The following is a 24,679-nucleotide window of genomic DNA, read 5'->3' as shown; positions in this document are numbered from 1 at the left end:
GGTGGATTCGATCTACTCCGGCTTTACCACGGTTGACGTACAAACGGGCCGCATTGAAGCATCAATCCCAGAATCAAAAGTCGAAATTGCTCGGTCTATCTATCATTGGTGGAAGCTTCAGCTCCAGCTCCAGCTTCTCAGCTTCAATCATCAAGACGAGGACCAAATTCAAGGGTCCCTCTCTTTTGGGGGCCAGTTTCTGGAAGTGTTCCGTGCAAATCATCCATCCCCCTCCCCCCAAATAAAACCACCCAACAACCCAAAAACAGCACCACAGCAACCCGGTCAAATTAACATAAGCACAGCCTTTATCTGTATTAAGGTTTGATATGGGCTGATCGGACTTCAGCCCGTTACTTGACTCGCAGTTGGATCCTCCCCTCCCGTCCTCTCCCACATACCTCTGCTCGGATCCGAACGAAGACCCGCTCCAGGTTGTTCGAATTTGAGTTGCCTATCCGGGCGTCGTCTCTTTCTATCTGCAATCTTCCGCCCCGCTTGATTTCTCGAGTCAACCAACCCACACGCCTCCACGACTTAGGTCTCCCTGCCCCGGTCCACACCCACAACAATGATAGTCCACTTTGCTTCCAATCTCCATCACACAGGTAAAGCCCGAGTGGCTCAGTGGTAAAGCGTCTCACTAGTATCCGGTTCTCCGGTCCGAAATGAGAAGATCGTCAGTTCGATTCTGGCCTTGGGCACTGTGTAATCTTTTTGGTGCACTTGATGATGCGAGACTCACTTTTTGTCGGTTTCTCGTCCTCATAGGCGTGCGTGTACACACAGGGTGCTGAAGACTCAAATCATATAATCTGGAAAGGCGACGCTTAAAAGTGAGACGGTATGCTCTCTACGCTCAGGACTTGCGATGTTCGTGGAGTAGAGAGTGATTGCTATCATGAATGCCTATGGGGACTCTTGTTCAGAACTATGTTCTCCAACCCTGGTCTTCGCCAGTATACCGACAAGGGGTAAAAATTCTTCTTCTTCCATGCTTCAACGTTTCCAACAATCGTTCCAATCCGTATCCGTACACGACCACGCAATGGGTTGATCCAACATATTCAACTCCAGTCACTTCATGATTTCAGTTCCTCTCGTTTCCAACATGTCTTTGCCGCAACTTGTCAGTGCTAAGTAAAATGTCAGCCGTGGCGTATGCGACACGTTCATTGCGACTGCTTTCATACTTACCAGCTGCCGGAGCATCTGAACCAACTCACTTCTCTGCCGGAGAAGACACAATGGGGAGTTTCTTCTCTTTCTTAGCTTCACGCTGGTTCTGCAGTTGGGCGATGCCGCTTCTTCGTTTCTTTTCCATCGGGCCCATGGGTCGATGTTGAGTCTTAACATGATCGGAAGCGTTGTGAGTGTAACCTCTGGGGCTTTCGTCATCCTCTCCGTTGCTATCCTGGTCGCTTGCGGCAACTGCCTCGTTGCCATCCAACCTGTCGGCAATGTTGACAATATGCTGAACCATGGTTGACTGCGCGTTTTGACCCACCACTGTATCTCTGCCTTTGGCCCGCTGATTCTGATTTCCGCTTCGGGACTTCTGTTCGGTTCTCTTCACCGATCGCTTTCTCTCGGGTCCCTTGTTGTATGATAGGGGGCTTAACACCCTCTCGGCAATTCGTTTGGGGGCGCGACGCCAACCATCAGGTGACCTGAACCCCTCGACAATCTTCGTCTCAGACACTGGCTGTAGGTTTCCAGTGAATACGCGGGCTCTACCCTTCCTTATGGGAGTGTGAGGATCTTCTAATTGCCGAAAGGTAGATCTGCGGTGGGCTGATCCTTCGTCGTCGGACAATGTTTGAGATACGACGACCGGTGACGCTCGGTTCTGAATGTCGATGCTCTGATGAAGGCCAGGTGTCGACGGGCAAAAGTCAACGCAGGATTCTACATCATCTCGTTAGCCAAAGCTTGGGCGCAAGTCTGAGGCCACTCTTACCATCAAACTGCGAATCGCCATGATCGAGCTCATTGACGGTGGGTGGATTGGGCAGCGTGTTGCTTCGACGTCTGCTACCAGCCGCTCTCGTTTGAGTCGAGTGACTGTTGGTGAGCGGAGAATTATCATACGGGAATCCTGCGTAGCTTCCTCTATCTGGGACCCTAGCCACTGGAAAGTTAGGCTCGTAGAGAGGGCCTGGCAGGGTGTTGATGGGTATTAAGCCCAGAGTGTTGGGGTCCACGCTACGCTGATTCAACACCTGAGGCTTGTTGCCACGTCGTCTTCGAAAAGATGGAACAAATCTGGTACGAGGCGATAAACGTACACTAGTCGTAGAGGGAACCGAGGAGCTCGGGGGCTCTCTGGCTGCGCGATGCGCCTCGCGCCTCAAAGGGGCTTCCGTAGCAGGACCGGCATTTGAAGTTGTTGAACTGCGCAGGTCAACCCTGCGAGAAGTGCCCCCTTGCTGTGGGTTTGGAGCCTGTGCTCTCGTCGATGAGGTTTCCCTGGGCAAAGCATTCTAGGCGTTTGAAGTGGGTTGGTCTTGACGTGCATCCTGGGCTCTCTGTTCCGAAGCGGTCCTCTGCACTGTGACGACTCGGATCTGAGGCTTGGTTGCTCTTATAGCCATTCTTGTCGTCACGCTGAGTCCCATTGAGCTTCCAGGGTTTCCTGAACGCGATTGACTCGTCTGAGTGGTAGCGTGTGTGGACGGAGCGGGACGCGTGCTCGGTCCACTCGCCTGGTCGATGCTTCTCGTGTCTCCGCCAGTTTGAGTGCGGGTAGAGGAAGCAGATGCGTTTGGATCTACAGAAGGTCGAAGACTGAACGTATTGTTCTTCTTGGCAGTTGACTTTGGAGCTGACTTTGCTCGACGGTTGCTGCGGCTCACTGTCCCAGCTGCTGCCGTATTTTTGCTGTTTGACGTTGTTCCTTTCGAAGCCGTCCCTTTCGATATGACATCGAGTTGAAGTCTGACACGATCGTCTTCATCTTCGGACTCGTCATCTTCGACAGCAAAGCCCGATACTCCTCGCGCCGAGCATCTCTTGACGGATTTATCTTCATCGTCGGGGAACAGAAGATCGCGGAGATCTTTTTGAGGCAATAGGCTGTCTTCAACGAGGTGACCCCGGGGTCCTCTCCGCATTGGATGTTTGTCGTCAGAATCGCGGTAGGGAGATGATGGGATTCTGAAAGGGGACGAATCTGGGAAGCGTCCATGACGAACCGGCGGGTTGTTAACCAGAGGATGCGAGCCATGTTGTTCAACAAAGAGGCCTTGATCGCCAAATTCGACTTGAGACTTGTTTCCCTTAGAAGGGCGAGAGGGTCTTGCAACATCTTGAGATGATGATCCCGCGACTGCACTGCTGGAGGTTGTATCACGTATCATTTGGCTGCGCGGCACCTTAGAAAGAGACAGTCCATCAACTTGTGACGAAAGCTCCAGCTGAGAACTCCTGGGAGGAGTGCCAACAGTCGGGAAGTTAGCTGATGATGAGATGGTTCGGGTTTTATGGCCTGCATCAGGGGCAACCTGCCGGCGACCACCACCACCTGTGCTGGCCGAGCGAGAATGCTGAGCAGCGACATGGGTGTACGAGCCGCGCTGGCGACCCATGATCTCAAAGTATGCAGAATTGCAAGTGTGTTTATCACCAGAGGAGGAAGGCCTCAGGGGCGGGAGGATGTGATCACCGGAACCGTCCCGGTGTCGTGAAGCCTCTCGAGCACTGCCAATCCGCCGAGGGTGCAGAAGTCGAGCCGGCTCAGGGCCGTGCCGGAGGTAGTCGTCCGCCATAGGGACTGACCGATCAAGAACCGTGCAGCTCGATTGTCTGTAGTTCGGCTGTTAGTTGTTTTGAGACGGCTTCGTGCTGGAGGAAGGCGCCAAAGCTGCGGCCGAAAGTGCCGATGTCGACGAAGAGACGAGTGGTAAGAAAACAAGACCAAAAATTCCACACACGGCACAAAACAAGAATACCGGATGTTCAAGGTAGAGATGAAGAGGGCAAAGATTTGTTCCTGGGTGTGATCGGGGCTGGTGATGTTTGGGGTGGATGGAGGGTGGTGAACAATCGACGATGAGGTGGTGAGGTGGAAGGAATCAAAACAGAGACGCGGGTTGACGTGGAGACAGGTCGAATTCTAGGTACTTGAGCCATCGCAATAATAAGTACGTACTCCCAGGTTTGTTCTGGACAGAAGGAAGGAGCAACTTCATCCAAGTTCACCTTGGCAGGAGCAACCTGCCCTGGGGGCAAGAGGGATGGGGCAAGAGCAGAGTGGGATGGCCTGGTCGTAGCATCCCTTTTGGCCAGGAACAGAAGGAACGGGGAGCTGCGAGCCAGAGCAGCTGGCGTGAAAGCATGAGTAGGATTCTTCAAGAGTAAAGCTCCCGTCAGAGAACTGTTGCCGTGTAGGAGGCTTGTTCATGTGGTGTCGTTGCCATGCTGGTTGTACTTAGCATCTCTTCAACGGCGGAATGGACCGGCTTTCCACCTCCCACCCCATTAATGTTTTCAGCTCGAGGATGTGTAGAACACCAGTGGCTTCGTCTACTGATGTTATAATTGGGGTGACTATCCAAGAAATAGCTTTGTCGAGATGGACGTTGCAAGTTATCCCACGACCAAGAAGATCAAGCCTCGTGGCATTACCAACATCGTCGAGACGCAGTGCAAAATATCCTTAGCCAACATGACCAGGACAAGTTTGGTGTTACTCTTACCGGAGCATCAGACTGCGGTCCCCTCCCCAAAGTAAACTTCCCTCTTCCCCCAGGGTATTGATTTCACAGCCAAGATATAGCAGAACTTTCAATGATTCCAGAATTGTGTGTACATTATTCTAAGGTGCCTTAGTCGTCTAAATTTCTCAGCTCCGAGGAGCCTAATACTAATATTTATATAGTTTCGGTGCCGTGGCACATGAATTCGTTCGCTAATCCAACCATCACTCCCGTAACGCCATTGCCATGCAGGCATCCCAGTCAAGGAATAAGAGACACACGACACTCGATATCATAGGTATCATGCAAACAAGCCGATGCCAACAGAAGTGAATACAGTGCACCGAACTCCCTCCCCCCCCGCCATCAAAGGACGTTGCTTCATTTCCCCGTCCAGTCCGCACCTCGTCAGCGTCTGACCAAATAGTCAAAGCAGTCGTGAAATGTGTACTCGTCACCAAACATTTTTGAACATGAAAAGGGCGGATGCTTTATCGCAGAATGGTCTTGCAGTCCTGGACACCGCGGGCAATGACGTCCTCGAGCTTCCAGCGGGGAGGCTTGTAGACGCCCTCGAGACCGTTCGCCTTGCGCCACTCCTTCTCCGTCTCGGGTGTGACACCCTCGGGGAGAGGCTCGGCGCCACCAGCAACACCAGTGGAAAATCTGATCTGGAGCTGGTCGGCAATCTCGTCGCAAGCCTGGAGCAATCTGTCGAGATCCTCCTTGTTGTGGGCCGAAGAGACACAGAAACGAGCGCGGGAGCTGATGAGAGGCGTAGCGGGGTAGCCGACAATAACGACAGAGATCTTGCGCTTAAGCATCGCGTGGCTGAATGCGGGCATCTTTCCAGGGTTGTAAAGCATGACGGGGATAATGGGGGAGTCGTCGTGGCCGTAGACGATGAAGCCAAGACGCTTAAGACCCAGGCGGAGGTAGCGAGAGTTGAAAGCGATACGCTCCAGACGCTCGGCACCTTGACCAGGGCAAAGCTCGCCAGTGATGAGACGGAGGGAAGCCAGAATCTGCATGAGAACCGAGGGGGCGGGCGACTCGCCGTAGATAGTAGCGGCGTTGGTGCTCCTCAGCTTGTCGATAATGGACTTCTCAGCAGCGACGTATCCACCGTTGGCACCGAAAGACTTGGTGAGGGTACCCATGAGGATGTCAACACGGTTAGGGTCAATGCCGAAGTAGTCGCAAACACCACGTCCGCGGGGACCGATGGCACCAATGGAGTGAGCCTCGTCGATGAAGAGATAGAACTTGTACTTGTCCTTCAGAGACATGATACCGGGCAAGTCGCACATGGTTCCCTCCATGGAGTAGAGACCCTCGACGGCAACCAAAATCTTCTTCCACGGGCGGTGCGTGCGGGGCTGTCCTTGAGAGATGGCCTCGCGGAGCTTGCGCTCGAGATCAATCATGTCGTTGTGCTTGAAGGAGGAGATGACAGCACCGGACAGACGAGCACCGACTCTGATGGAGGCGTGGTTGAGCTCATCGGAGAGAATCAGGCAGCCCTTGGAGACGAGAGCAGGGAAGGACGAGGCGTTGGTGACGAAACCCATGGAGAAGACCATAGAAGCGGGCTTTCCGACGAAACTGGCGATTTCCTTCTCGACCTCGAGAGCCAGGTCGGATGTACCAACATCGGCGCGAGGGCTACAAGTGCTGAGAGCGTACTTCTTGACGCACTCCTCGACGGCATCGGCACAGGGACCTTCGGATTGGGCAAAGCCAAGGTAGTTGTAAGAGCTCATGTTGAGGGTCTCAGTGTGGGTTCCGGTGTAGTTGTAAGTTCGGTTGTAGTCACTGGACTCGCGGTCCATGAGGGTGATGTAGCGGCCGGGAACACCGGTGATGGGTCGGGCAAAGCAGTCGTCAATGCGCATCTTGAGTCGGCGGACGTAGAAGTTGTCAAAGTCCTCGTTCAAGGGCGCATAGCCGTTCTGAGGCTTGAGAGCCTGGTAGTGCTTCTTGTCGCCGAACCTCTTGCCGAAGAAGTCGCGAGCATGGCCGAAGAGAATGAGGAGCAGGTAGCTGATGTAGGTGGTGAGGATGTAGTAGTAAGGCGGCTCATCAATGATGGGCGGGTCGAGAGGCTTTCCATCGTTGGACTTGCTCACGTAGCGGTGGCTAGGGTGCAAGAGGGGACCGAATTGAGCATCGTAGCGGCGCTTCTTCTCCGTCTCGAAGGCGGAGGGAGGCGAAAAAAGGGTCGTCGGGGGCTCGCTGTTGTCGGGCTCGTTCGCATTGGCGGTCGAGAGAGAGATGGTAGGCAGGGAGATGGTGGAGGGAGTGATTTGGGTGGAAGAAATATTTTGCTGCTGCATGGCCAAGAGAGCCTGATGGGCAGTCTGGTGGTCCTTATCCTTGGCGCCCTTTGGTGAAGTGAAGAAGTTGGTGATCCGGTTGCCGGAACGAGAAGGTCTCCTTTCCTTCTCAGTCTGCGGCATTGCGGGGGAATGGGAGGTCGAGAAGGGATTCGCAATTCTCCGGGGCATTGCTCTGAGATGCGCTTTGGCAGTCTGTGTGGGACAGGTGCTTTGGATTTGCGAAAAGCGAAAAAGGGGGGTATCGGGAGTCTAGAGGACCAGAACGCGCTCGTTGGAATTGAGGTGAATAGAAGCAGAAGCGATGCAGTTCTATGATGAGGGCGGAATTGAAGTTGCTAGAGGAGAAGAAGTCGGTCAGCAAACGGAGCCAGTTGCAATGGAGTCGCCGGAAGTGCTGGAAGAGGCACAGAAGATGCAGGTCTGAGGAAAAAGGGAATTGTCGGTCAGAGTGTCAGTGGCGCACACGCGGTCGCGGAGTAGGCGACCACTGAGAGGGCGAGCCGACAGGGCAGGGCGTTGGGGGCAGGCCATGTACCGCAAGGCCCAACCAAGGCTCCGGCATCCACCAGCTGCACCTGCACCTGCACCTGCGTCTCTCTCCAGTTGTCTCCAAGGCGCGAGTGCTGTGCGCCCGACACTTTTGAGCCGAGGGTTTGATGGGAAGCATGACCAGTCCAAGGAGGCGCTAAATTGAACGCTTGACAAGCCACTGGAGCTATCGAGGTGCCGGAACCACGAATTTGGGCTGGCCTGCGACGATTGTGATGAGAAATAACGGTCATTACTCACCAGGACTTTGGAGACTGCTGTTGTAAGCAGAGTATGCTACCCTCGGGAAGGCTGGAAAGGTTGTGTCGGGTCGTAGTTTGGAGAACGAGGTGGTGTAGGTCGGCTGCACGGGCGGGCTGCAGAGATGACACTCTTTCGTCAGTGACTTCTAGCTGCGCGACGGCTTCGATTTCACTGCTTGCAATTGAATGCTTGAGAAAAGCAGGAATTGTTGAATGGCCTTGATGAGAGTGGCGGGGAGAGAAGGTGCGAATCTCTGGTGGCTCTGCAATGGCGCAGAAATATTGTTGTCGGGCAGAAAGTATTGCCTTGGGGACTGCCGCGTGGAAAGATCTCAAGGTGAAGATCGGTGTCGGGACGGGGAGACGGGAAAGGGGGGGAAAAGAAGGTGGGAGGGAGCTGGCTGCTCTTTCGCAAGTTTTGTAACACTGGCCAGGGGCGAGTGAGAAAAAAAAAGACGAAAGACGGATTGTCGATTTCGGTTGGTCGCGCGATGGGATTGGGCCGCCCCGTGATTTTAAAATTGGTGCGGGTGGGCGCTGCGAGAGAGAGGGAGAGACAGAGGCCTGGGTCTCTTCCAATGTTGCTGCTTGCTTGCTGTTGCTGCACCGAGAATGAGGTGAGGGTGAGGTACCTTAGCCCGGCGGCGAAGAGTGGGTGTCGAGGTAGGTGCCTTACGCGGGTAGGTACGCGGGCGGGTTCTTTTTGTTCGTGGACGGTCCAGAAGGGTGCCTGAGCTTTTTGAGCTTTTTACAGTGCGGCGCCGCCCTGCGATTGGCTGTCCGTCGGGCTGTTCGGGAGGTAGCGCTCCGCCAGCAGCAGTACCTAGCAAACGGCCAGAAGCCTATTTGCTACGTCACTCCTTGCTAATGAGATGCTAATAAGCTGTTGTTGTTCCTTTGTGTGTTTGAATCCCGGAGATATGGGAAACAAAGAACACTGTGGATGGGAGTCCAGTCTCTCCAGGGCGAGGAGGGGATTCGCTGAAGGAGGGGGACGGGTAGAGACCGAGGGGGAGGAGGATGAGGAGAGAAAGAGAAGAAGAAGAAGGAGAGGCTTGAGCAGAGGGGAAATGGATGAGAGAGGGAAGGGCCGAGAATTAAGATGAAGATGATGGCCGATGAGGGAAAAAAAAAAAACAATAACGAGAAAGGTCCACGATGAAGGAAAATTACCGCGCTGGCGGGCTTTGCTTTGAGGCCGCAACAAGAAAGGGTACTCTGCAAGTACATTTTCTATGGACGCAACACCAAAGTGGTACTTCCTGATTTACCTTAAGGCAAGATCAAGTCATGATTAATGGGGACTGCTACCTCTGGCTGCTGTCCCTCTAGCGCGTTCGATCAATTTTGATGATCGACTTCGACACGACTGATTCCTTCCCACCCCTGCTGGTCTCCCGAGAGGTCCGGGTTGGCCGCTGCTCGACTTGCACGGACTGGCCCTGTAACTGCGTGCTGCTCTTTGCTGCAAGCAGCCCTCGCTTCAGCTGCAGTCTGCCTCTTCTCTGATCCATGTCGGCGTTGAAGGCATTCATTCCTCCTGTCTCAATCGTCCTCTTAGCCTCCGGTCTGGGCCCCATCCAGTCTCTTGCTTGCCAATTCATCCATGCAACTCTGGACGACCAGCAACCTCAAAGTCCAACCACACGCACCACCCCGTGAGCTCCCCTGTCCAACCAGCAGAGCCCAATTTGCCCCCCGTCCGTCAAGCATCAAGCAAAGCTGGCAAGCCTGGCAACTCTGTTTCCTCCCCTTGAAAGACGAATAGCAAAAGAAGAAAAGGAATAGTTGGTCGGCCTCATGTTGCTCTCGCCCAAAATCAGGACCCTCTGTGGGACTCAATGCAACGGCGGGAATCCTTGTCGGGCAAAACTCATGACCTGAGCACACAACAAGCGGCCCTGTTCTGCCCGTAGCTTAATCCACTGCCGCCTCTCCGACCCAGCAGAGGGCCAGCAGAGGTGATCTCGGCTGTTGGGCAAATCCCGTCTGTCCCCGGCGCGTTACTGCTCTCGGCAGCCATGTCACCGTATCACGCGCGGGAAATAGGGGGAGGGGCGGCCAACTACCACCCACGCCTTGCTCTGATCTGACAGGCTGCCCGGACGACACGGCCGAGACGGACGCAGCGGATCAAAGACTGCTGACTGAGACCGACCGACACCCCCGGACAAAACCAACCAACCCATGGACAAACATGACGGACTTCGGGCCCCGTTGCTCCTTCTTTCCTGTCGCTCCCGCTTCTGTCTAGGTTGTAATAAAGCAAGGTAGACATCATCGTCGGCATCAACGAGCACTAGTCAGTCCCCCCCCCCCCCGGATATCATGGCAAGACCCAAACGTCAGCGGCATCGGCGCAATCTGTAAATGCTTGCTTGCAACCAACATCTCACAAGGTGCCGGCCCTAATGCAGCCTCGCAGAACAATCAGCTCCCTTGCCTACTACCTATGGTGTGCATGACGGGAAGAAAGCTGAGCTAACGAGAGCTTCCACCACTCTGAAGTCATACCACTCGTCGCGAACCACACAGCAAGACCCCGTTCTTCCGCTCTGTTCTGCAGCCTCGAACGGCCCGCAAGTAGACTAAACGTCCAAGTTCGCGATTCCCTTTCCGTGGCCGCCCTATCCATGGCTGCGACTTCAGCAGCGCCAACCAGCCTTGCTTGGCCAGCATGGCAAGTTCGTCATGGGACCTCCCTGCTCGTCTCTGCCGCCAAACCGCCCTCTCTTATTCAACACGCCATCCGATGCCTCCGCGGGAAGGAGAGGTGCGGACGCAAGTGATGTTATCTGGTCACCAAAATAATTCACACTCGTCGTGTGTTTGCTCAGCAATGCGCCCAGCGTAGTGTTACACTACTAGTGTTCTCTACTCTGTGCCGTCTCTGCCCAACTCAATGCTGTTCGTCAGTCTCTCCACCACCAAGTGCCCTTGTATGCATCGTCTGCCCTGCCTCGCCAGGCCTCACCGACCACAAGAGAGCAGAGTTGATCCTGGTATTTGAGGGCTGTTAGATGAACGACGCGCGAGCCACGATCCACGTCTTTACACGCAGCACCAAGGATGTGTCGTGTTGTTTGTGCGCAGGTACGTCGAGAGAGTGTAAAGCAAAGTCAGGGCGCGCACAAACTTGACGATGGGGACAGCAAGCCATTGCAGGTAATCGAACAAGCGACAATGGAGTGAGGGCCGCTCGGATCGTCAGCTGATGAATTGTCGAACGAACGCGGGCCCGAAGGACTGTCTCAACATCGTCGCATGGCATCAACTCGACCGTTGAGAGTTTTTTTTCCTCCCGGGTTCGCACGAGGTTGCAGTTAGACCTGCAAATGACATTGCTTTCTGCAATGTTATTCTGCAGTGTCCTTTCTTCTTCGAGGACCCCTTCAATCTCTTGCTCATCTTACACAGCACATGAGAGAAACACCACTACTACTGTATTGTACCACCACCCTCGGCCCCTCATCTCCAAATCTCGATTGCCCCTCGATGCGATGCTGCCCGCCTCGCCACAGATGAGAGAGATCATGATACTGCCCCGGAACCCTCGGCGCAGCCAATGACAAAAGCCCAGTTTGCAGTGTTGTTCGTGTTTACTTTGTCAAGCTGTGGGTAGGTGTGTGTGTGAGCTGTCACTGCAACCCCGGATTACAGGCTTCTACCCAGCAGCATGGGGCATACTGAGACGTTTCCCAGGGCCGCTTTGGCGCCGTTATCGATAGGGGCCGCCTGGAATTCGATCGCAGCTATCGGGCATCGAGCCCGTTGAGACGAATCGAGGCGGGGGAGGGGAGGACGCATGGCAATGCCATAGAGCGCACCAGCCACAGGGCGGGATGAGCGTGGCTTTGCTTCTTGCTAGTCTGCAATGCCGTGAACGCCTCACTCGACCTGTGCCAGCCGAGGTCTTGGGCGAGGCGTGCCTTGCATTTGCATGGGCTAGCATGCCTCTCCAATTATGTGCGTAGGTGAATGCGCAGTAGCTCAGGTGCCTTACCTAAGACAGCACTAACACGAGCATCTGCAGGTACCAGAGTTACTGAGCACTGTTCATCACGGTTCCCCTCCGATGTCCACCGCGGAATTGACGCACCCAAGTACCTTGCCTCCAGAGGCAGAGAGGTTCATGAATGATGAACCGGAGCAAAAGCCACCGCCCGAGCTCCAATGCGAAACAGCATTCCAGCCAGCTGAACAGACTTCTCTGCTCTGCACTGTATCCCCTTTCTTAGATGAGGATCAGGAACGCGGGCTCTTTGGTGGTGGACGATCCCTCAGATTTCCCCCCACCCCCGGACTCCGGCGTGCTCTTTCTTTCTGGGGGTTGCGTGCCTGCCTCAACCCTTTTTTCAGAATCGTCCCTCGGAATCTGACCCGTCGGATTGCGACGGCACAATTTCCATTCTCTCTCACTCCCCGTCTGCCGTCCTGCTGCTCCCTCCACCTCCGGAATCGCAGATCAACACTTTTTCTTTTTTTCCCACCTCCGACCTTCTTTACCTAACGACCCGTTGCAGGTGATACGGATAGCCCAGGAGCTTCGTCGTCCCGAAGCACGTCCAGCCAAGCGAGTCAATTAATCACCCAATTCGTCCCATATCTCACCGGCTACGATAACCGCCCATCATGACCATCACCAGCGTCACACGCAACGAGCTCTGGAGGCACCCGGACCCCACCTCGACTCCCATGTGGGCGTTTCTGCTCAAGGTCAACTCAAAGTACGGCCTCCAGCTGAACGACTATCCCGGTCTCTACAAGTGGTCCATTGAGAATGTTGCCGAGTTCTGGGAGGAGGTCTGGCACTTTGTCGGCATCACTGCCTCAACCCCCTTCGACAAGGTACGCCGGACCACTCGCTCCGTCCATCACACATTATCCAAAACCAAAAAGAGCCCAGCTTCAACCTCCTATTGCCCATTGCTTCACCCTGCTTGGTACGCCATGACATATCCCAATACCAACGAAATCAATGGGAGACCGTCCAGCGTGTGAGATGTGGTGTGAGAGCACCATGAAGATCCAAACTCTACTCTCTCGCCCCGATGCGTGCAAGTGCCAGCAAGAGGAGCAACAGCGGAGATGAGGACGCCGAATCGTCGATGTCAAACCCTCGCCACCAGTGTCTTGAACCCTCGTCAGAAGCTCCCCTCATCAACAAACCTCGGATGCAAGCTCTAGCAAAAGCAGAAAGCTCTGCGTTTTCCAGCACTCCCCCTCATCTGCATAACGAACATCCCATCCTTCTCGAGTCATGCCATAGTCTCAGTCTCGCCCAAGCTTTTCGCCGCCCAAGATGATCAAATCATCATGGGAAATTGCCGAAATCCCATTCCAGACGCTGATCTTGTCCACAGGTCCTCCCTCCCAATGCGCCCATGTACCCCCGACCGGACTTCTTCTCCGGCTCCCGTCTCAACTTCGCCGAGAACCTCCTCTTCCCCGCAAACACCCCGATCGACCCCACCGCCGTCGCAACAATCACAACCACCGAACTCGGCCCCTCAGTCTCCACAACCTGGGCCGACCTCCGCGACTCCGTCCGCCGCTGCTCCGCCGCCCTCCGCGCCCACGGCCTCGGCCCCAACGACATCGTCGCCGGCTTCGTCTCCAACCACCACCAGGCCCTCGTAGCCTCCCTCTCCGCCGCCGCCATCGGCGCCATCTGGACCGGCATCAGCCCGGACAACGGCGTCAGCGCCGTCCTCGACCGCCTCGCCCAGATCTCCCCCAAGGTCCTGTTCGCGGACAATGGCACCGTCTACAACGGCAAGGAGTGGAGCAGCACCGACAAGACGGAAGAGATCGTCAGGGCCCTCGCGCCCAAGGGTCTCGAGTACGTCGTCGTCATCAACAACGTCGCCTGCGACCTCGGCATGGACGGCCTCAAGACGACCGGCGTCGCCGCCGAGGAGTACACCTCCTTCCTCGCATCCGCGCCCAACGTCCCGCTCCACTTCGAGCAGCTGCCGCCTTCCCACCCCCTCTACATCCTCTACTCCTCCGGCACCACCGGCCTGCCCAAGGCCATCGTCCACACCGCCCTCGGCACCCTCATCCAGCACAAGAAGGAGCACCTTCTCCAGGGCTCCCTCACCTCCCGCTCCCGCATGCTCTACTACACCACCACCTCCTGGATGATGTGGCACTGGTCCGTCTCCGCCCTCGCCGTCGGCGCCACCCTCGTCCTCTACTCCGGCTCCCCCTTCAAGCCCGACGGCCACCTCTCCCTCCCGCGCCTCCTCTCCTCCCTCCGCGTCACCCACTTCGGCACCTCCGCCGCCTACCTCACCGCCCTCGAGGCCGCCCAGATCTACCCCGTCAACGAGCCCGGCATCGACCTCTCCGCCCTCGAGGCCATCTACTCCACCGCCTCCCCCTTGCCCCCGTCCACCTTCTCCTTCGTCTACAAATCCTTCCCCGCCACCGTCAACCTCGCCAGCATCACCGGCGGCACCGACATCATCTCCCTCTTCGGCGCCCCCTGCCCGCTCCTCCCCGTCCGCGTCGGCGAGATCCAGTGCGCCGGTCTCGGCATGGCCATCCGCGCCGTCGACTCCCTCTCCGGCGGCGCCCTCCCGGACCCCTCCCACCCAGGCGACCTCGTCTGCGTGCGCCCCTTCCCCTGCCAGCCGCTCACCTTCTTCGGCCCCGGCGGCGACGAGAAGTACCGCGCCGCCTACTTCGACCGCTTCGCCGACATCTGCGACGTCCAGGGCGCCGTCTGGCACCACGGCGACTTCGTCAAGATCCCCAACCCGGCCACGGGCTCGCTCGTCATGCTCGGCCGCTCCGACGGCGTCCTCAAGCCCGCGGGCGTGCGTTTTGGGTCTGCCGAGATCTACAACATCCTCACCCGCTTCTTCCCCGCCGAGGTCGAGGACGCCGTCTGCGTCGGCCGCCGCCGCGCCACCGACTCGGACGAGACCGTCTGCCTGTTCGTGGTGCCCGCGGCCGGGCAGACGTTCGACGACGAGCTGAGGGCAAAGATCAAGAGCGTCATCCGCAGGGAGCTGAGCCCCAGACACGTCCCCGGCGTCGTGGAGGAGTGCGGCGGTGGCATCCCCAAGACGGGCAACGGGAAGAAGTAAGTATCTCTGCTCTGTCTTTCTCACTTACATGAGTTTGGTTGTGGCTAACACACCGCGTAGGATCGAAGTCGCCGTCAAGCAGATTCTGTCCGGCATGAACATCAAGACCAACGCCTCCGTCGCGAACCCCGAGGCGCTGGAGTGGTTCCGCGCGTGGGCCGCGGCGAACTAAGTCACCTAATATTGTGTTTTCGTTGTTGCTCCTTCTGGGCCGGTTTGTGGTGACGAAGTCTCTCATACATGCGGCCATGTGGAGAGAGAGAAGGGGGGAAGAGAGATTTGTCGCGTGATCGCCGCCTTGCTGCATCCCCCATCCATCTTCCGCGTGGGGGTTTACTTGCCAAAATGAGGGTGGGTGGGCCGAGGCGCGGCGACCCCCACGCGCCGCCTGGCCCTGTCTGCCCATCTCCTCCAGCCTGTCTCTGTCTTTTTGCACTTTTCGGAACGGACCGAGGACGGGGGGCGGGGGGGGGAGGAGATATACATGCGTGCGCCCACTAGTAGTGTTGACCCAATCGTTCGGGTTGCAACGTGGAGGAGGATGGACGATAAGCCAGTCGGAGGAGGGGAGGGTGTGAGTTTAGAGTCCGCCTTGGGTCTTGTCCTTTTTATTTTCGACTACATCTCTTCATGTTGCGGCCTTGCCTTGGGAATCTAGATGGCATTTCTTATGGTTACTGATGATAGAATGTGTCGGCCCAGACTTGGGACTGGGGACACTGTAATACATGATAGAGGCTGTTGAGTGATTGGGGTCTTGGTCACATAAAATTGAACGCCATGATATCAGGATATTTGACGGATTTCGTGATGCCATCGTGAACAGACAGACTTTGCTCAAGATCATCACAGATTCGGAAAATAACTGCTATCACGAAAGACGAAGAACGTGACGTCGAAAGGTAGAGTGAACATAGAAATATTGATATTGATAAAAAAGTCGGCCATCTCTGTGACCAGGCTAGTCATGACGATAATCATACCCATTAACTCCTATTATGATGCATTCGTCCATGCAGGGGGGACAGTGCCCTCCCTCTCTTGCTTTTTGTCTTCCTTCTCTTCCCATGCTTTGTTTTCTTTTCTCTTCGCACCACCCATGCGTGTATCCCAGCCATTAACAAACCCCCAATAATTCCAGTATCCTATATCATGCAAACAGAAAAACAGAGTTGCGCCGATTCTAGAGTCCCAAAAGGGAGCCTCTATTGCATCTTGGACATACGCTTGGCCATGCTGTGAAGGAGTTAGTCAACTGTCTCGTGTTTCGTGTTTCATGGGGGTAACTTACAAGTCGTAGAAAGCAAACTGGCTAGGCTGGCTGCCAAACTGGTAGACAAACCTCGAGGCGAGGTAGCTGCCGAAGATGGCGCGCAGGTAAGAGTCGGGGACGCGCTCGATGATGGTGTCGAGACCAATCTTCTCGATGAGAAGGTTGGGCAGGGCGTCCTGGAGAACGGAGCGGCGGATCTGCTCGTTCTTCCAGAGGTCGGAGTGCTGAAGCTCCTCGTCCAGGGTGGTGATGGCGTTGGACAGGTTGTCGGACAGGATGCTGCGGGGAGTACCAGTCTCCTCGTGCTCGCGCCAGATGGCCTCGAACTCGAGACGGGCGTTCTCGCAGATCTTCTCCTGGACGGACTTGACGTAGTCCTGGTAGAATTGAGGAGCCTGGCCCTTGGCGTCGTGGCACATGTGCTTGAGGAAGTTCTCGTCGTCGAAAGCCAACGAGGCGAGAACCTCAAGGGAGGAAGAGGTGACACCTCCCTTATTGGCACTGGCGTCCTTGTACAATATGCAGCCGGCCTCCTCGAGGCGGAGCTTAGCGTCCTGAGTGATGAACAGGTTGGCGCCCTCGACCAGGTAGGGGATCGTGGACTTGCCATCCTTGATGATCTTGTTAACGGAAATCAGGTCAATCGACTCGGGGCGACCACCGCAGGGAACGAAGCAGTCGGTGAGACCAGTGTCGCGCAGGTGGTAGGTGTTGCGGAAGGTAGTGCCGTTGGAGATGAACTCGCCAGTAGGCAGGTTGATGTTGCTGTCATCACAGAGAATGCGGTATCCGTCCTTGGAAAGCTTGGACATGTCAAAGTTGTTGATCATGGCACGAGCTTTGGCCAGGCGCAGAAGCTCCTCCTTGTCGAGTCCGTTGGGGTCAACGAGGACACCGGATCCGTCAACAATGGAAGTGTACTTCTCGTTGCTGAGGAGGATCTCGTTGCTACCCAGGTCACCGTCGGGGCCACCGGTCTGCATCTTCCTGACCGTTGAGGGGTCAAGGTTGAGCTTGCGGTAGATGCCCTTGACGTACTCACGGACGGACAGGGTGGTCATGCCGTAAGTGTCGTGGGGAATACCACCGAGCTTGGGCGACTTGCCGGTGAAGAACGACTTCCACCAGGGTGCGCCGCGAGAGCGGGCGTGGTGAGTAGCCCAGTTGACAAGCTCTGCCGTGTTCTCATCAGGACCCATGAAGAGGATCTCCTCCTTGCCGTACAAGTCCACAATGGGGTTCTTAATGCCGGGGGAAGAGGCAGGCAGCAGGAGATCGAGGATACTGTCAATGTACTTCTCGAAAGCCTCCTCAGCGCGGTCCTGCATCTTGGGGTCGAGCAGGATGACACCCTTGGAACCACCCTCGGGAATGTCCTTGTTCTTGCGCTGCTGAGTGCTGGCAAGACCGTAGTTCTCGTCGAAGAGGTTGCGGGCGTTGATGCTGTAGGCCTCCTTGCTGCGAGACTTGACGATACGGATACCACCACGAGCGATGTCCTTAAACCGGAGGTGGAACCCACGGGACTCGGCGCCAATGACCAGGAACATGCCGTAGAGACGCTTGGGGTACTCGATCTCGGGCAGGAAAGAGGGGTCCAGGCGGAAGCTCAAGGCGACCTTGGTGGGAGTGAAGTAGTTGGTCTTCAGGATGGCATTGTTGAAGACGCGGAAGGCAGTCATGACCATCTCCTCGTGCTCGTTGGAGACATCACGAGTGATGCGCTCCTTGAGCTTAGCATCGGACAGAACCTCGATGGCGGGGGTGGGGGCGATGAAGTGACGGTCGAAGTCGGGGCCGACGGCAAGGTGCACCGAGGCGAAGGAAGCGTACAGAATGCGGACGAGGCCAGGGTAGGACTGAATGATCTCCAGGATGTAGTCGGGAGTGAAGGTTTCCGTCCTCAGGCGGCGCTTCAACTTGGACAGGAGAGCGGTCTGGGTCGGGTTGTTCTGGTCCAGAATCTGGGACAGAGAAACGTACTCGGAACCCAGACGGTTCAGGAAGTGCTGGATAAAGACCCAGACGCAGTGTCCGTAGACAGTCTCCTGGAGGGAGAGCTCGCCAGTGCTGAAGAGCGAGTGCAGCTTGTTCTGAGGCAAGCAGTACAGGAGAGAAATCTCCTTGGTGATCTGGTGGATGGACTGGTCCAGAGGAGGGAAGTTGCCCTCGATGTTCATAGCAGGTCGAAGGTAAATACTCATAACGGTGATGCCGTTCGCGAACTGCTCGACGTACTTTCTGGAGCTGGTGACACCGTAGTAGTGGTACAGGTCAGAAAGGGCAGAGAACAGGCCACGGGCGGTGCGAGAACGGAAGGCAATAACAAGGCGCTTCTCGGCAGAGCCCTCAATGTCGAAGACCTCGATGACAGGGCCGGTTCTGTTGACAGCAAGCTCGATGATCTCCTGGTAGATCTGCTTGGTGTTGTTGGTGGCCTTCTGGAGGAAACCGTGGTCGGCAATGACCTCGAGACGGGTCTCGTGAGGGTCGGTCGTCTCGGGGCTCTGCTTGAAGAGGCACTGGTAGACGAAGTAGCAGCGAAGGGTGGCCTTGGATGCGGGCGATGCGCCCAAAACACCAGGAGAGCGGAAGGTCTCGACGCGGAACTTGGTCTTGCCAACGTGGTCCAGGTACTTGGCCTCGAGTCTCTGCTCGTATCGCGGGCCGCCGATCGAAGTCTTGCCGGGCTCGCTCGTGTCGATGTAGATGGCGTGGTCTGGGGCCTCCATGTCGAGTCTGATCTCCTCGCGCTTGTCCTCGCGCGCGAACGCGGCGACCTTTGCGGCGTATAGGGAGGTGATCTGGCTCGCAATGACCTCGGGGCTCTCGATCTTAAAGTAGACATCGTCGATGCCAAGCTCGTCGTAGAACCACGTTACTTGCTCGTCGACGAGGACCTCGGGAATCCAGCCGTTAGTCTTGAGAAGTCCACGGACTAACACGCAAGTCAGCATCACTCAATAGCCATAGTTTTGAAGCTCGGGACTTACCCTGGTCCATCTGCTCGAGCTTGCCGACGAAGGTGGGCGCAACGTAACCGACTGTCGCGGAGCGCAGGACTCTGTGTCCGTTGCCGTTGGCGCGAGCAGCCATGGGAACGCTGAAATGTGTGGGTTGGGGAGAGGGGCCGCGGCTGCTCTCTGCTGAGTCGGCCTGGACCTGACCCAGCATCTTGTTGCGAGGGGGGGCGGCGGTCGCCATGATGTCGCCTATTTCCTCGGTGGGAGAGATATCCTCGTAATTAGGAAACCTGTCCATGGTAGGAAGGTCAGTATTGACGTTTAAGGCCAACATTGTGTGTGTAGGCGTAGTATCAAAGCAGCATGGGATCGGGAGGTGGTGGGAGAGGATTGGGTTTGACGGGATGACGAGAGGGAAGCTGAGCAGAAGGGGCGGCGACCCAAAGGTCTAAGTAGCCGGCCCAACAACGACCCAACGAAGCATCGCAGCAACCAGGAGAGTTACATGATGAGAGTGAGTCAGCCTCGGACTGGCTGGCAGCACAGAACAGCTCAGCTCTTGGAGCGCCCGTAGCAAAAACCGGGATCGGTAGTGGCTCGTGTGATCTAGAGCAGGCTTTCTTCTCTAGAAGGCGGCTGGGAATGGAACCGAGCTGTCTAGGTGCAGGTACAGGCGCAGGCGCAGGTGTAGGTGAAGGTGCGAGGTGCTATCTCTCAGGGAAACGCAGGAATCGAGAGAGCAACGGGAAGAGCATTGAAGCTTCACCGCTGGACGCTCGTACATGGACAAACATGATGTACTGATAAGGCAAATAAAGAAGGGCAAGGGGGTGGGGAGTGGGAATGGGCGATGCGATCAGGAAGAATCCGTGAACGTGGACGGACGTACCTTGCGTCTCGGGAGGCTAGTGCAATGCTGATCCGATTCAAATATACGGGACCAGGTGACAAGCAGGCGCAGAGCTAAGCAATGGGCTCGGATACCTGCTTTTTGCGGTATGTCTGGTTGGTTGGGGGTCGAGAGAAGAATGGGCGAGGAACAGAGACAAAAAGTCGGTTCCGGGGAGGAGTGTAAATATCGCGTAGGGGGTGGTTGTTGGGGACGGTGCACCCGACGACGACTGATGTCAAAGTCTCGGAGAGGCGATCCGGCGGGGCAATTTGCTTGGTCCAGGCAACTTGTTGTCGCTGGATTTTTGCGATGATAAAGAACCAAGAATGTCTCGTTTCCGGGAGCCAATGCAATTGCAGCTCTTAGAAGGGGGCACCCGACGAACGCGAAGACGGGACGAAGGATGAGGTCAGGGGTGAGAGGTGTCGTAGGAAGTACCGAATCTCCAGGCGGCAGAAAAAGCTAGCTTGGAGGGGACGATATATACGTTGTCCGCGTCGACGAGGGAAAGCTACCGCGAGCAAAAGCGCGAGGGAGTTTCCTTGTAAGTCGTAGGTGACGGGTGGTCAGCAGGACCTGATTACTCCTGAGAGAGAGAGTCGCAAATTGGCGTGAGGGCGGTTAAAGTGCGTCAATTGACGTAGGTAATGGGGATCCCGGACAACACAGCCATCCGACCGGCTAGAAGCTGATGTTGATGGATATTGTTGTTGCTGTGGTGGTGCTGATGACTTTTGATGTGGCGACGCCGAGGGGCACGCGGTGGAGAGATAAGGACCCTTGAAGCTAGGTTCTTGGGTTGGCCAGGACCAGTCTGCGTTCAGCTGAAAATAGCAGCAGCGGGCGGACACTCGGGACAGAGAGGTGCGGTAGGTACGGCCACAGGGCTGTGAACGCCTTGGGTGTGGACGGACGGAGGCACGGAGAGGCAAGGCAAGGCGAGGGAAGGGGAAACCGAGCTAGGCCGGCGTATGTAAGATGGATGGCGATAAGCGTCGGGGAGGGCTGAAGACGCTGGTGAGAGGTCAGGGACCGTATGCCGGTATGTAAGGTAACGTATGTAAGAGGAAGAGATAGAGATAGATGGATAGCCCAAGGAGGGAACCTGCTGGTGAGGCTTTGAGCTGAAGAAGGAGGAGGGGGGAGATGATGAGGAAAAACAAAGTCGATCAGGAACCAGTGACTCACGATCCAACAGGGCCGGTAGTAGCCTTTATACTCGGGACCTGTTTGAAGACTGACAGAGTGACCTGAGTTACGTATCGTCTGTTTTGCAATGCTATGCCATGCTTTGCTAACCCCAGCAAGCCGGACCAGACCAGCAAAGCCAGGTGACTCTCCAAAAAATTGGAGGACAGGAGCAGAAAAAATTGCAATGATTCCCGTGCATTTCTGCCCCCTCAAGGGAAGCACGTTGACTGCATCCTTGCAGCTTCGTGAGCTCCCACGACTCCTTTGGGGACAGAATTCGATCACGATGATGACTTCACCTGCAGCACAAATGCCCAACTATTACCAAATAATTATGGTCTAAGCCGTTTCGAGTAGGCATCAGCCTCAATTAGCGTTTCTGATTGGCTTGGGGCGTGATGTACCTTTTGTAGGTAAGTGAGGTATTCCAGACAGACATCGATAGGTACGGCGAGGGGCAGGTAGGTGAGGTACCTACCTCCAGCTGAGGCACCCTCACCCTCACCCTCACCGTCGTCCACAGGGCCACAGGGCAGGCCGCCCGCTGCGAACCGGGGCTGGACTGGCCTGCTGCTGGTACCTGAGCCTCTGCTGAAGCAAATGAGGCCTGGGAGCTGCCACATGGGGCACATCACATGCGCCAATGGAGGGGCACCAAGGAACTACCAAGGGCCCAAACCTCCACTGGGGAGCCCACGATGCCACCGGCCGGTAGGTAAGCACCGTAAGGTATGGAGTACGTACTCGGTACCTTGTTTTTCTCGGTGACGACGACCAAGTCTCCAAGTACCTTGCCTCACCTTGCTCTGTAGACATACCTGTCTACCTAGCAAGACACAGCGGTTTTTCACCTCACGTCAATGTATTCTTCCAGGCACGGATATACGTATCTACCAACACTCATCTTGGCCGGCTATTCGAGGCTCTTCTCTCCACACAGTTCGTTTTTGATTCCTGTTGCAATTTTTTCGTCCGGTTTCTCTTTCGTTCCCTTGCGTCTGCCACTGTGTGTTTCGTTCGTCCGTCGATGAAGCGTCGGAGCAAGCATCCGACGTTTTTCTTGTGAATCCCATGCTCTTGCTCCCGTCACTGCCCAGGTACGTACGTGTACTTACTTCGTTCTCTGCGGGCATACGCAGTAAGCGGGAGGGAGGTGGTGGCTAGGGGGTAAGCGCCGCCCGTAACAGAGTTGCAGGCCACTCGCCAACCCGGCCTGCCTTAGCCGGGCCGGTGGGAAAGGGAGACAGAGGTTAATCGTAGATCTTGATGTCAGAAGGCAGATCCCGCCGACACCCAGCCCCAACCCGCTTACACGCCGCCTTTCAACCCGCCTTTTTCAACACGACAACTCACTCTCAGAGCAATTCACACACCAGGACAACTCAAGGCATGGCCAGCCTAACTCGGTTCTGCTCGTAGCATCGTTTCCCTATCACCCCGTTAGAGTCAGCTCGTAATTGTCTCTGAAAAAGTCAACAGCAACAAAACCCGGGCAGCCCCAGCCGGCCTCTCCGCCCCGGCGTTCAGTCTTTTGACAGCCAACCCCGTGTACCAAAACGAAAATTTAATATCTGGTTCCTGTGCGTACCCGGTTATCCGCCCGCTGGGCCCCTCTTCGTAGTCATCATCCCTTATCAGCGTCCGCCCCGAACATCTTCGGCACTGGGTAGCCCGCCGTCCGGTGTTCCCTTACATCCCAATGCGCAATGAAAAAACCTGTATTTTAGAGAATGGTACGTACAGCATAAATGTACACTGTATGGAAACATCCAAAAATTGCGTCTTTTCAAAATTTCATCCAGTTTGCCAACCGTCTCGATGCAACGCAACGCACCAGGGCCATGTCGCGAACACGACAACTAAAGATGTAGGAAACAGTGACAAGACGCGGCGGTACCTCTGTACCTGCTTTCCGACATCCCAACTCAGGAACCTTGGGTTACGCAGCCTTGAAGGGCGTCAAACAGCGTCGCGTAACGGGATCCGGGTCCAGAATCCGCAAGTCTCGAGTACCTCCGCCCCGAGTCGGGTTCGGCTGGGCCCTTTTACCGCCTCTTTCGTGTTGCAGCTCAAAACGCCCGCTGGTCAGCGCCGGCCCAGTCTTGACATCCACTGTAGTCTGTTCGTGGCCCCCCAAGATGGACTGCCATCCCGGCATGTAGTTGCACTTTGCAAGAGTTGGACCGTCTCCATTGTAAGAGAATCGAGCAATTTAAAAGTAGAAACGTATAGATAACAGAGAAAAAAAAGAGGTATTCGCAAAAGTACACTTGAATCACACAAGTTAAAGTACACATTAAAATGTAGGTACATACCTTTTGACCCGTTACGACTCGAGTCGCGGGTTGGACATGCCAACTCCCCTGTCAAACCAAACCAGCCCAATGACCTCTACAATAAGTCCACGACCAGCGAAGCAAGCCATGTTCGTCCCTAATGTTGTTTCCATTAGTGTACGCCTGGGTCCGGAATCCCCAGTTTCCCCCAAAACAACGGAGAGGCGAAGACCAGACCACCTCACAGCAATCAAATCCGAGACCCCCTTTGCGCCCACCTTACCCCAGGTTGTGGGCATCGGACTAACCCCCCAACAAGCTAGGGCCCTTGGGTACGCAGCAGACGGGACGGGGAAAGAGAGAGTAAGGGCAACAACTACACATACAAACACGGTCAAGATCCAGAAAAGACGAAAGGATCACGAGATGGCATATGTTGGGGATGGCCCTGCCCGCTCTGCCACGCCGAATGGCCCGGGAGTGCGGCGGCTGACCCCACAAACCCCGCCTAACCATGGCGGCGTTGGTCTCTCCAAGAGGCGTACACTTGTTGATGAAGCGTATGCGTAGGATGCCAGTTTCCATTACCCCCAGATTACTTGATCGTGCAGCATTCGAGGGGCCACGGGACAGACCGACTTGGCCCCATTGGGGGACGACGACTCTGGGATGACAAGCCCCTACCTAGGTAAGGCAGGCATTGATACCAAGTTGACCCAGGCTCTCTTTCTTGAAGTCCCGAAATCCCCTTTTTCCCTTCCCCAGTTTCTTGGCCCCGTGGTACTAGTAACTAGGTACCGCGAAGGCGCGATGAATGGGAGATATTTGCACCGGCACCAATGGAAGTCTGGCCCAGCCGGCCGGGGCCCCGACCATCGAGGTCCCCGCGAACCCGCATCGCCATTACCAAATGGAAAAGCCATTGTAAAACACTGCCGGTGTCTGACCCCTCGTCACGCGCTCTGGCAAGGCCTTTTGTTTCGTCCAAAAAAGAATGAAAAATTTACTGTCCACGAACATGCTCGGGGTTGTGTCGCCGCCGCCGCCGCCGCCGCCGTCACCTGCGGGCTTGCGTACTAATCACCGGGTGGTGGATGTTGTTATGGGAGTTTGAATGTCGTCTTCGGCGAGCTGGTGTATGTTCGCATTCCATTGCACAC

At 55.8% G+C, this 24,679-nt stretch overlaps 5 protein-coding genes across 5 annotated transcripts; 2 read left to right on the top strand and 3 right to left on the bottom strand.

The window, feature by feature from the left end:
- Positions 1-1,222: 1,222 nt before the first annotated feature.
- Positions 1,223-1,483, bottom strand: CGGC5_v001960 (uncharacterized protein; the record flags this gene model as incomplete). The annotated part of the gene is made up of 1 exon (XM_032028978.1): positions 1,223-1,483. One exon carries the CDS (start codon positions 1,481-1,483, stop codon positions 1,223-1,225), a length of 261 nt encoding a protein of 86 aa, XP_031891318.1.
- Positions 1,484-5,188: 3,705 nt separating this feature from the next.
- Positions 5,189-7,156, bottom strand: lcb2 (Serine palmitoyltransferase 2; the record flags this gene model as incomplete). Its single annotated transcript, XM_032028976.1, has 1 exon — positions 5,189-7,156. The coding sequence occupies one exon, from the start codon at positions 7,154-7,156 to the stop codon at positions 5,189-5,191; it is 1,968 nt and encodes a 655-aa protein (XP_031891316.1).
- A 3,573-nt stretch (positions 7,157-10,729) lies between these two features.
- Positions 10,730-11,673, top strand: CGGC5_v001958 (uncharacterized protein; the record flags this gene model as incomplete). Its single annotated transcript, XM_066150904.1, has 5 exons — positions 10,730-10,766; positions 10,848-10,920; positions 10,980-11,015; positions 11,415-11,445; positions 11,530-11,673. The coding sequence occupies 5 exons, from the start codon at positions 10,730-10,732 to the stop codon at positions 11,671-11,673; spliced, it is 321 nt and encodes a 106-aa protein (XP_066009860.1).
- A 786-nt stretch (positions 11,674-12,459) lies between these two features.
- On the top strand, positions 12,460-15,096 carry vrtB (Malonamoyl-CoA synthetase vrtB; the record flags this gene model as incomplete). Its single annotated transcript, XM_032028975.1, has 3 exons — positions 12,460-12,675; positions 13,191-14,920; positions 14,985-15,096. 3 exons carry the CDS (start codon positions 12,460-12,462, stop codon positions 15,094-15,096), a joined length of 2,058 nt encoding a protein of 685 aa, XP_031891315.1.
- A 1,033-nt stretch (positions 15,097-16,129) lies between these two features.
- gdh-1 (NAD-specific glutamate dehydrogenase) lies at positions 16,130-19,458 on the bottom strand (the record flags this gene model as incomplete). Its single annotated transcript, XM_032028974.1, has 3 exons — positions 16,130-16,160; positions 16,216-19,135; positions 19,191-19,458. 3 exons carry the CDS (start codon positions 19,456-19,458, stop codon positions 16,130-16,132), a joined length of 3,219 nt encoding a protein of 1,072 aa, XP_031891314.1.
- Positions 19,459-24,679: the final 5,221 nt, after the last annotated feature.

The sequence above is a fragment of the Colletotrichum fructicola genome, assembly GCF_000319635.2.
Source record: "Colletotrichum fructicola Nara gc5 chromosome Unknown KSG_Nara_v1_contig01, whole genome shotgun sequence".
Lineage (NCBI taxonomy): Eukaryota > Fungi > Ascomycota > Sordariomycetes > Glomerellales > Glomerellaceae > Colletotrichum > Colletotrichum fructicola.
This window is presented reverse-complemented; position numbering and strand designations above follow the sequence as displayed.